Source organism: Colobus angolensis, unplaced genomic scaffold, assembly GCF_000951035.1.
Source record: "Colobus angolensis palliatus isolate OR3802 unplaced genomic scaffold, Cang.pa_1.0 Scaffold24, whole genome shotgun sequence".
In the NCBI taxonomy this organism is placed as follows: domain Eukaryota; kingdom Metazoa; phylum Chordata; class Mammalia; order Primates; family Cercopithecidae; genus Colobus; species Colobus angolensis.
Genome location: NW_012115599.1, coordinates 4,080,932 through 4,093,117, shown reverse-complemented (window position 1 = coordinate 4,093,117; position 12,186 = coordinate 4,080,932). Strand labels below are relative to the sequence as shown.

The 12,186-nt window shown below is 42.3% G+C and overlaps 2 protein-coding genes across 3 annotated transcripts in view; both read left to right on the top strand.

The window, feature by feature from the left end:
- The window catches only part of ANXA4 (annexin A4), an 85,219-nt gene extending 83,213 nt beyond the window's left edge, over window positions 1-2,006 (top strand). For both annotated transcript variants that reach the window (XM_011945254.1, XM_011945253.1), the window contains exon 13: window positions 991-2,006. In XM_011945254.1, the coding sequence (XP_011800644.1) occupies window positions 991-1,050 (60 nt within the window). In that variant the 3' untranslated portion in view covers window positions 1,051-2,006. The remainder of the gene's footprint in view (window positions 1-990) is intronic.
- A 3,162-nt stretch (window positions 2,007-5,168) lies between these two features.
- GMCL1 (germ cell-less, spermatogenesis associated 1) overlaps window positions 5,169-12,186 on the top strand; it is a 52,742-nt gene continuing 45,724 nt past the window's right edge. Inside the window, exon 1 of the mRNA XM_011945252.1 lies at window positions 5,169-5,715. Coding sequence (XP_011800642.1) covers window positions 5,456-5,715 — 260 coding nt within the window. The 5' untranslated portion in view covers window positions 5,169-5,455. The remainder of the gene's footprint in view (window positions 5,716-12,186) is intronic.

Below are 12,186 nucleotides of genomic sequence, written 5' to 3'. Positions count from 1 at the left end.
TGGGAGGCGGAGGTTGCAGTGAGCCAAGATTGCACCACTGCACTCTAGCCTGGGCCACAGAACGAGACTCCGTCTCAAAAAAAAAAGGTTTAAGAAAATGCATTTAGTCCAGTAATTCCTATTTTATGAAAATTTATCCAGAATAAATCATTAAGAAAATATACAAAAATGTAACTACAATATGCTTATTGAAGCAGTGTTTATAATAGTGAAAAATTGAAACAACATAAATATCCAACAACAGGGAGAGGGAGGATGTGATTAAATAAATTATTTTACCTGCGTACAATGGGATATTCTGTAACCATTAAATAATGTAGAATAATATTTAACAAAACAGGGGTCTGGTACAGTGGCTCACGCCTGTAATCCCAGCACTTTGGGAGGCCGAGGTGGGCGGATCACGAGGTCAGGATATTGAGACCATCCTGGCTAACATGGTGAAACCCCGTCTCTACTAAAAATACAAAAATAAAAGCTGGGCATGGTGGCGGGCGCCTGTAGTCCCAGCTACTCTGGAGACTGAGGTAGGAGAATGGTGTGAACCCGGGAGGTGGAGCTTGCAGTGAGCTGAGATCACGCCACTGCACTCCAGCCTGGGCAACAGAACGAGACTCCATCTCAAAAAAAAAAAAAATTAACAAAATAGGGAAATAGGCTATATTGTTAAGTGAAAAAGCAGAATACAGACTACTACTGTTCTATCACATTGGGTATCTAAATACATAGAAAAAAGACTGGAAGGACATTCACACATCAAAATGATAAGAATAGTAGTCTCTAGATGATGGAATAATGGTTGATTTTTGTGTTCTTTTTTGTCTTTATTTTCTACACTGAATAAGTATTACCTTTGTAATAAAAAATAACAAAAAAAAATTTAAAGCTAAGAAAAATCCAGCCAAGCTTGAAAAAGTTGGCTTAGATGACTTTGAACTGTGTATTTTGTTTCAAAATTTATTTATCTAACTTTGCTTCCCTATCCAACAGGGTGACACATCCGGAGACTACAGGAAAGTACTGCTTGTTCTCTGTGGAGGAGATGATTAAAATAAAAATCCCAGAAGGACAGGAGGATTCTCCACACTTTGAATTTTTTTAACTTCATTTTTCTACACTGCTATTATCATTATCTCAGAATGCTTATTTCCAATTAAAACGCCTACAGCTGCCTCCTAGGATATAGACTGTTTGTATTATTATTCGCCTATAATTAGTCATTATAATGCTTTAAAGCTGTACTTGCATTTCAAAGCTTATAAGACATAAATGGAGATTTAAAAATAGAAATAAAAATGTATTCCATGTTTTTAAAAGATTACTTTATACCTTGTGTTTCACAGACATTGAATATATTAAATTATTCCATATTTTCTTTTCAGTGAAAAATTTTTTAAATGGAAAACTGTTCTAAAATCACTTTTTTCCCTAATCTAATTTTTAGAGTAGCTAGTATTTTCTTCATTTGCAATTGTAAGCATCTGGTTAGTAAGAACGCCCATCCAGTTTTCTATATTTCATAGTCAAAGCCTTGAAAGCATCTACAAATCTCTTTTTTTAGGTTTTGTCCATAGCATTAGTTGATCCTTACTAAGTTTTTCATGGGAGACTTCCTTCATCACATCTTATGTTGAAATCACTTTCTGTAGTCAACGTATACCAAAACCAATTTATCTGAACAAACTAAATTCTAAAGTATGGTTATACAAACCATATACATCTGGTTACCAAACATAGATGCCAAACATTCCATATTATTATAGTTAATGTCTTAATCCAGCTTGCAAGTGAATGGAAAAAAAAAATAAGCTTCAAACTAGGTATTCTGGGAATTATGTAATGTTCTGAATTTAGTTTGATATAAAGAAAACTTTTTTGTGCTAAAAATACTTTTTAAAATCTTTTTCAATTTTGTTGATTGTAGTAATTTCTGTTTGCACTGTGCCTTTCAACTCTAGAAACATTCTGAAGATGTACTTGGATTTAATTAAAAAGTTCACTTTGTATGAACATGGAAAAATAATTTTAATTTTAAAATGGTGTCTTTAGGCTGGGGGCAGTGGTTCACGCCAGTAATCCCAGCACTTTGGGAGGCCAAGGTGGGTGGATTACCTGGGGTCAGGAGTTCAAGACCAGCCTGGCCAACATGGAGAAACCGCATCTCTACTAAAAATACAAAAATTAGCCGGCTCTGGTGGCAGGTGCCTGTAATCCCAGCCACTCAGGCGGCTGAGTCAGGGAGAATTGCTTGAACCCAGGAGGCAGGAGGTGAAGGTTGCAGTAAGCCGAGATCACGGCAGCCTGGGTGACAGAGCGAGAAACCAAATCTTAAAGGGATAGGGAGGGGAGGGGAGGAGGGTGTCTTTAAAACGAGGTATAGTTTTTCTGTGATCCACTTTTCACCTTCTGAGGTTTTTCATCCCAACCCCTGAAAGGAGCTATTTTTGAAGGCTTTGTGTTGCTCAGTTTCTATAGGAATTAAAATATAAGAAAAAAAATCACATATTTAGTCTTATGTATGCCTACTGGCTAATGTTCACATATGCCAAACACTACTCAATATCATAAAATAATGTATGAACTTATTCTCTGGAAATGAGTGATGCTGTCTGCTCTAAGTAGACCATTTATATTAAATATCATAAATGTATAAAAGACATTTATATTCTTATAGTAAGAATACTTGCCTTCTTTGTTCATTTTATAACATCCGTTGTATTTTGGTGGGTGGAATAATAATTTTTTTAGTTTTGTGTTGTTTATTATAAAAGCTACAGCTACTGGTAGAAGCTACTTATGTGAATATTTAGTCACTCCAGTTACTTACAGGAAATAATACTGCCATTTCAATGCCTTCCCAGAAGACCACAGAATCTCCAAATCAGCTTCATTTTGTCTTTGGAAGCATGGTGAATTTTTTGGTAGAAGTTTTATGTTTAAATGATACATAGGTTGGCCAAAATTTTAAAACAAATAGCATTTATTCACCAGAAGATTTCTAGAAGGTAGGATAAAATCACCCTGGAGGAAAGTTTGTCATATTGAATTAGCATGACTTTGAGATATAATTATGAAGTAACTTTGTTTTTCCCTCCCCACTGTCCACTTACATTTATTCAGCGGGCCTAGTTCTTTTAGATGTAGATTCAGATAGAGAATAGAGTTATAATTTTTCTGTTCAGTCTTAGGTTTTAAAGTCCTACTGTGTAGTCCCTTAAGGTCATAAAACAGTGTCATTTTAGTAAGTAATATATCCAGTGAAAATTCCAAGCTTGATTTATAGTTGAGGCTTCTTCCCTCACTTACTTCTGGCCTACTGCCAGTAGGAAGCTGGTTTCTGGGGAAAGGGTGACAATGGGCTTCTCTTCTTTTTCCACCTAGCTTTCCTTCCACGTTCTTCCCCTGCCCCAGCCTACCATGTCTGGGCTGTAGCAGAGAAGAGAGTTAAGGGGAGCAGGAAAGTTGTTACCTGACTGTCATTGCTGTAGTGGTAGAGGATCAGCCCTGCGTGACTCTGACAGACCGAAGTTGATTCTTGTAGGCATTCTTGTGGGTTCCTTTGTCGACCTCATCATGCTACTCACCTGCGGTTCCTTTGGCAAGGAAAATGTGTACTCCTTTTTCAGCCTCTAGGAATTTGGTGACTCTTTGAGGTTCTCAGTGCTGAAGTTCATTGCTTTCCTCCTAGACCTATTGGGTAGGACCTAAGATGATCCTATCCCAGCTCTCTCATGGTGGTCCACATCTGCTCCATGGGAAACACCTGCACGTTCTTTGTGCTGGCAAATTCTGTGTATGCAAGCTGATCCCTCTGCAGCCATCATTCTCCGCCTCCCACCTCCACCCCAAGCTGCCTCGGCTAGCCTCTCTCAGTTCAGATTTCTCATACACTAATCAGACATTAGTCCACTGGGGCCCTCAAACTACGTATACTGCCGATGGGAGTCTAAATTGGTACATTGATGCAATCAACCCAGAGAGCAATTTAGTAATAGCTAACAAAGTTGCAAATTTCCCAGTAAATTCACTTCTGGGAATCGGCTTGGCGAATCCATTGCACATGATGTTCATTGCTGCTCTGTAAGGCCGTTAAAGTAGAAATAACCTCTCTCACTAAGGAATGTAAAAACAAATATGGTTCAGTCATTCAATGAGCAGTGAAAATTATCTAGCAATTGACCAAATGGACAAATCTCGAGAGTATAATTTTGAGAGGAGAAAGGTGCACAGTGAGAGGTACAGCTGTGATTCCGTTCCATGATATGTCTAAACATGCAAAAGAAAATATGGGTACGCATATAAGGACATACATGGACATAATGATATACAACATTCTCAGCACAGTGATTGCCACTGGGGAGGAAGACAGAATGAGATGGAGGAGGTACACAGGGGCTTCTGCCTATCTGTATTGTTCTATTTAAAAAGAATGAATCATCGATTACACCTCAATAAAGCGGAGAGGAAAAAAAGAATGAAACCAAGTATAATAAAATTTCAAGCTAGTAGTCGGTCCACAGGAGAAATATTTTTATTATTTTACTTAAAAAGTAACAGAAGGGAGTCAGGGAGTGAACGCTCGCTGTCCGGAGTCCATCACAAGAGCAGCTCCTCCAGGCGGACACTTGTCAATTTTGCTAGGGCCTCCTGAAGGTACTTTTTTGAGTACGGACAGTCATGGTGCCAGACCCTATTCGGACATCCCACTGGCACTTGAGAGGAAAGGAAAGGAGTGCCAGGAACGTTCCCGTAATTAACGGGTTCCTTTCACGTCTACAGCAGGGTAGGGCTCCTGTTAAGGAAGCACAGGAATCCAGCATAGCGCCTCAGCCTAGCGGCCCTCTCACAGGAGGCCACGCCCAACAAAGCAGAGCGTGGCCCCCGCAAGCGCCGAGCTCCCGCAAGGAGACCAAATAGCTTCGGGGTTTTGCCACTTGCTTAGCACAGGCCCATAAGCACCGGGGGCTCAAGGCACCTTTGTATAAAGAATGCGTGATTGAAGTCCCAAGTCTTGCCACTACAAAGGCGTGTGTGAACTACGGCTTAACACTGCGTCTGCGCCTAAGTTCAGGTTAATAGGAGGCCAGGCCCACCGCAGGCCCGCAGACACACGCCCGTACGGGCCCGCCGGGTTGTGCGCAGGCTCCACCTGCCACGCACGCACGCCTGCCTTGCCCCGCCCCTTCCGGAGGCTCGCCATACGCATGCGCCCTCCGGCCCGCGCTTTGTTGCGAAAGCGAGGGGGCGAGGTCCTGCGGTGCTAGCGCGCGGAGCGACCAGAAGCTGCGGACGGGGCGGAGGATGCAGGCTGTAGCGTCCGCAGCAACGGTTGGGGCTGCGCGTGAGAAGGTGGCGGTGTAGGCATCTGCGCTCGGGGAAGGCTGGCGGCGGCGGCCGGGCCATGGCGGGAGACCCCCTTCTCTGGGCTCCCTGAAGTCTCGGGGAGCCGTGACCCATGGGATCGTTGAGCAGCCGGGTGCTGCGCCAGCCAAGACGAGCCCTTGCCCAGCAGGCGCAGGGTGCCAGGGCGGGGGGCTCGGCCCGGAGGCCGGACACTGGAGACGATGCGGCGGGCCACGGCTTCTGTTACTGTCCGGGCAGCCACAAGCGCAAGCGGAGCAGCGGGGCCTTTTGCTACTGTCACCCTGACTCGGAGACAGACGAGGATGAGGAGGAGGGGGACGAGCAGCAGCGGCTCCTCAACACCCCTCGAAGGTACGTGGGGGCATGCACCCGCGCGGACCCGGACCCGCACCTGTTGGGCCTGGGGCCGAGCCGGCGCCCCGTGCGCTTGCGGGGTGCAGCGCTCCCCAGCCTATGGAGAGGGGTCGTGCCCTTGACAAGTGAATGTGGAAGCCGGCCCGATGCCGGGCGGACGGGGGAGCGCCTTAGGAGACGCCTGGTGTTCTGCATTTTTAACCACAGACGCTTCCAGGGTGTTGTTACAGCCCCAAGATGAGGATGAGAAACGCCAAGCCCGAGCTCGCGTCTCGTTAAACCTTAGAGACGCCCGGCTGGCTGGCCTTCCCAGTCCACCTTTGCCCTCTCAAGTGGGTAACCGCAGACTAAGTTGTTTTGCATCCGGTTGCCTTAGTACAGACACTAAATGTAATCTCTGAAATGGGCACTCTTACTGTCGCCCACTCAGTGGAGGGGAAATAATTGCACGCAGGATTTCTCGTTAATCGTAAAGGTGAAGTTTATCAAGAGTGTACATTTGTTCCTAACCAGGAACAGAGTCTGTGCAAGTTTCTAGTAGTTGAAGTCGTTGACCATGGATGTACTGTATGTAGGGCGGTGCTGCTGCAGCTTGCTTAACTTTTTTTTTTTTTTCCTGATGAGTTGAAAGATGGAATATTGACTTGTGACCTGGAATTGGAATGTAGTTTATAGGTAGAATATATTCTTACACAAACAATTTGGTTTTTCTGCTTTTGTTTTTAAAGGTGATTTGATAGGGTCACAGATGAAATTTTTTTAATCATTTCCTTTTCTTTTTTTATTTTTCAGACAGAGCCTTGCTCTGTCACCCAGGCGGGAGTGCAGTGGTGCGATCTCAACTCACTGCAACCTCCACTTCCTGGTTCACGCGATTCTTGTACCTCAGCCTCCCGGGTAACTGGGACTACAGACACGCACCACCACGCCTGGCTAATGTTTTCTATTTTTAGTAGAGACAGGTTTCATCATGTTGGCCAAGCTTGTCTCAAACTCCCAACCTCAGGTGATCTGCTGGCCTCATCCTCCCAAAGTGCTGGAATTACAGGCGTGAGCCACTGCGCACCCGGCGTAAAATTAAACTTTATGAGCAGATTCAAAAAGGTTTTGCTATACTAGTGTTACATATTGTAAAAAAGGAATCATAGATTAAAAACTTAATAGTTTGGTTAATAAAACCTTTTTTATGAATATTTTTATTTATTTACAAAAATGGACCCCTACTGTGAATACTATTCAGTAACTTTTTTTGTTGTTTATTTGATTTTTGGAGTTTTTTTCTAAAGAGACAGGGGTCTCACTATATTGCCCAGGCTGGTCTCAAACGCCTAGGCTGAAGCGATCCTCCCACCTCAGCCTCCCAAAGTGCTCAGATTACAGGTGTGAGCCACCATGCCTGACCCTATAACCTTTTTGAAGAGTCAGTGTAGCATAGTTTTTTTTTGGAAAATTTTTTTTCTTTTTTGAGACAGGGTCTCGCTCTGTCGCCCAGGCTGGAATGCAGTGGTGGGATCATGGCGCACTCTACCTCGACCTCACAGACTCAGGCAATTCTCCCACCTCAGCCTTCTGTGTAGCTGAGACCACAGGCATGCACCACCACCACACCCAGCTAATTTTTTTATTTGTAGAAACAAGGTCTCACTCTGTTGCCCACCCAGGCTGGTCTTGAACTCCTGGGTTCAAGTGATCCTCTTGCCTTACCTCCCAAAGTGTTGGGATTACAGGTGTGAGCCACCATTGCCAACCTGTAGCATAGTTTTAAGAGTTCAAATTCTGAGTTGTTGGCCAGGCGCAGTGGCTCATGCCTATAATCCCAGCACTTTGGGAGACTGAGGCAGACAGATCACCTGAGGTCAGGAGTTCAAAACCAGCCTGGCCAACATGGCAAAACTCTGTCTCTACTAAAAATATAAAAATTAACCAGGCGTGGTGGCGGGCACCTGTAATCCCAGCTACTTGGTACGCTGAGGCAGAAGAATGGCTTGAACCTGGGAGGTGAGGTTGCAGTGAGCCAAGATGGCACAACTGCACTCCAGTCTGGGTGACAAAGTGAGACTCCGTCTCAAAAAAAAAAAAAAAAAAATTCTGACTTCTTGTCTGTATTCTGCACTTAATAGCCTTATTTTCCTCATATGTAAATTGGAGATATAAATACCTGCCTTTTAGGCTTTGACAAATATGAGGACAAACAAATGCACAATGTCTAGCATGTAAGCATGCAGTAAATATGTCTCCTTGATGAACTGGCCCCTTTATCACAACAAAATGTTCATCCTTCTTTATCCCTAGTAATTTAGCCACTATCACATACATGTATTTATTTATTTATTTATATTTAGTGGGTACAGGTGCAGGTTTCTTACATGCATATAATGAGTAGTAGTGAAGTCTGGGATTGTAGTGTATCCATCAGCCACTTTCTTTTGATAAATGTCTGAATATCTCATTTTCCCTCCTTTCACTTTTTACCTGTGTATATTTAAAATAGGTATAATGTAAACAGCATATAGTTGAGTCTTGCTTCTTTTATCCAACAGGACAATCTAACCTTTCAATTAGTAGTTAGACCACTTAAATTTAATGTAATTATTGAAATATACGTCACAGTGCATTTGAAGGAGAGAAATCACACAGCAATTTGAATACAGGAAATTTAATAGAAACATTATTAACAAGGCACAGAGAATTAACTACTGAGGACAAAATGCTAAGGTAAAGAGATCTCTAGAAAATACATGGAGTAGTCAGTACTTCTAAGGCTGAGGCAGAATAGCCACAGAAGGAACAAATTTGGAATAGGTGCTCCCAACCCTTTACCAAGCTAAGATTCAGATGATGTTGAAGGAGGTGTGGCTGTAGCCCACTGGATGGTGGAAAAGTTTGCTCAGATGTGGTAGGCTGAGGCTGGCAAGCAGGACACTGCCTACTAGGATGCCAACAAAATTATTTGGAGGCCTTTTGGCCCAGAGGGCCAAAGATATTAACTATCTAGACCTTTACGGAAAAAGTGTACCAACTCCTAGACTACATAAATAGACTGGAATGGAAAGTTTTTAAAGCAAACCTTTATCAGAAAATGCATATCAGAGTTTAGTGTGTATATATTACTAGAAGATGCTTGGATTATTCAGCCCAGTACGGATGCAGGGTATAAGAAAACACTAAGATGGGCCAGGCACGGTGGCTCACGCCTGTAATCCCAGCACTTTGGGAAACCAAGGCAAGCAGATCACTTTAGGCCAGGAGTTTGAGACCAGCCTGACCAACACAGTGAAACCCCGCCTCTACCAAAAAATACAAAAATTAGCGAGCCATGGTGGTGCGTGCCTGTATTCCTAGCTACTTGGGAGGCTGAGGCAGGAGAATTACAACTCAGAAGGCAGAGGTTGTAGTGAGCCAAGATTGCGCCACTGCGCTCCAGCCTGGGCAACAGAGTGAGACCCTGTCTCAAAAACTAAATAAATAAAAATTTAAAAGAGAAAGTATTAAGATGTTGAATTTTGTGTGTTGGCCCTAGTATATACTTCCTGACGTTGTCTGGTGTGCCCTCCCACATCAACAGACCACCTTATGAGAAGTTTTAGCTTTTAGGCCCAACTTCCACCTCATACCTTTGTCAACTGCATGTTTTACTTTTACATTTACAAGACTGTTAAAACCCACACTGTTCTACAACCAGATCTTGAGTGTTTTGTCCATAGCTTGTCTCTAAAAAATTGAAACAACATTACATAATTATAACTATGTAAATATTGTTTCTGAAGAGTTAAGTAGTGTGCTAGGATTATAAATCATTCTTGATGGGTCCAATGTCACAACCCCTTGTCTGTTCAAAGGGAGAAATTTTTCCAACCTCACAGTCATATGGAATCTGTTCTTATATTCCATCAAGTGCTTAAAGTCAGGCCCTGCTTTTGTTTGTATCTTATTTGGACAGTGCCTTTTTTTGTATTGCTTTTTTATTGTCCCAGAGTGTATAATGGCCTTTCCCCCACTCTTGACAAAGTAACAATATTCCTTCATCATGGCTTCAGGTTTTTCTGAAAAAACACAGAAAAGTCTTTTGAAACACACTTTCATGGAATCCTTCTCTAAAACCTAGACCTCTTCCATCCTCCTGTTCCAATCTGGATTTGTCTGCTCTTATGCTGGGACTTCTTTTCACCCCATCTCTAGGATTGAATCCACTATTTTGTGTAGCCTGCATTTCTTTCTCACTCATTTTAGGAACTAATACACCTCAAATATTTTTAAGAAAGAGTGCAAAAGGGGGTAATTTGTGCATATCTAAATATAAATTTAGTCTCTTTTACTTTATTCATCCTCTGTCTGAGTATGGAAATCTAAAATAACTTTCTTCATATCTTTGATGACACTGCTTCATTGTCTTCAGGCCTACAGTCTTGATGAAAAATTGGATCCTGGTGTAATTCTCTTTTCAGGTGACCATTTTTGCTCTCTGGAACTTGTGGAACTTTTTCTTTGGTATTTTAGGATTTAACTAGAATGTGCTTAAGTATGGGTCTTCTAGTGGCCTTGGTACTTGTTCCTTATACTCTGAAGACTCATATACTACCTTAGTTTTGGGAAATTTTTTTCCATTAATTTCTTCCATAATTTCCTTTCTCTTGTTGTCTTTATTTTCTCTTTCTGGGATGCCTCTTAACTGGATTTTGGATTTCTTGGATTATGCATCTATCTCTTCTTTTTTCCTTTCTTTGTCTTTTTGCTTTATGTTCTGGGAAATTTCCTTTAACTTTTTCATTGCTATCATTAGGTTGTTAGGCCCTAACTATGAGGCATTTCTTTTGGACCAGGGGTGAAAATTACTAAAACATGAAATGTGCTGTGATCCATGAAAGCTTGGGAACCTCTGCTCTACAAAGCATGCTCCACCTATAACCAGCTTAGTAGTCTTCTTACTCAAAGAAGAGGTACATTGGAAATAGATCTATTTACTCAATTAAAACACCATACACCAGTTACTCATTCTTCAATGTAAGTGGACAAGCAAGGAAGGATCACCCAACATGAGGAAGAAAAACAAAGAATGGTTTGTTTGTTTTTTTAAATTTCAGTAATCATGTCTTTAGTCTCTAAAAGCTCTTTCTTCTGAGTCATCCTTTATCATAGCATCCTATGGGGTGAATATAATAATCTCAGATCTCTAGGTATACTGGTGAGAGGGTTTTTTGTTCCTCTCTTTTCCCTGAATTATATGTTTCCAGGGATGGAGGGAGCCTCTCTCTCTCTCTGTCTCTCTCTCTCTCTCTCTCTCTCTCTCTGTCTCTCTCTCTCTCTCTGTCTCTCTCTCTCTCTCTGTCTCTCTCTCTCTCTCTCTCTCTCTGTCTCTCTGTCTGTCATATGCTCTTACTCTTCCTAATGATAGCAGATTGCATGGTATCTGAAAGGTGTTACTGTGTTTCCTTCAAATTTAAAATATTCCACATGCCTCTCTGAGTTGGCTGTGGTGCTCTAAGTTCAGATGGTATCCTGAACTGGTGAATTTCACACACAGTTTGGGAACCATGACTCAGGGTGAATGGATTGGGAGTGAACAGGCCACAGATTCTTTAAATTTCAGAATGAGGATTGCTTTGTCTGGGCACCAGCAGCTACCCTACAGCCTTAGATCTTCCATTAGCTTTGTGCGGTTTCTAGAAAAGCCTTGGAATATTTTTGCCTCAGTATCTGTACTCTCCTTATCTATAATCTGTGTTCATAGAGTGGAGAAGGCACTAATTTCCCCATTTTCTGCCCCTCTTCTTTCTTCTGCCTTCGTTTCCCTGAGACCTCATCCTACTTTTCTCCCAAGGGTTCTAACGGGCAGATAAGCTTAGCCTCCATCCTAGCCCTCCATAATGTATGTTTTGGCTATGGCTTTCACTGTTCTTTTTCATTTGAATTTGTTTTCTAACTTTCAGATCTGTGTAAATCTCTCATCAAGTGATGAGTCTACCCTTTACCTTTTCCTGGTGTGGACTTATTCCTTTTTGTACTCTTAATCTTTAATGTAATTTGGGGAGGGATGGCAAGCCAACATGTGTACATTCTGCTATCAGGAACTGGAAACTACACTGTCTCTTGATTTCTCATCATAATCAATGAAGTGGGTACTATTAATGTCCTCTTTTTAACAGCTGTGATAACTGAACAGGGGGGAGCAGCTGGGACTCAAACCCAAGTCTGTTACCACTAAGGCATGTGCTGTTTTTATTGTTGGCTAGGAAAAGGTGTTAAATACACAGGTGTTAAATTCACCAGTTCAGGATGTCATCTGAAACAATTACTTCATTTTTAAAAAGAGATTGAGGGCCGGACGCGGTGGCTCAAGCCTGTAATCCCAGCACTTTGGGAGGCTGAGACAGGCGGATCACGAGGTCAGGAGATCGAGTCTATTCTGGCCAACATGGTGAAACCCCGTCTCTACTAAAAAATACAAAAAAAACTAGCCGGGCGAGGTGG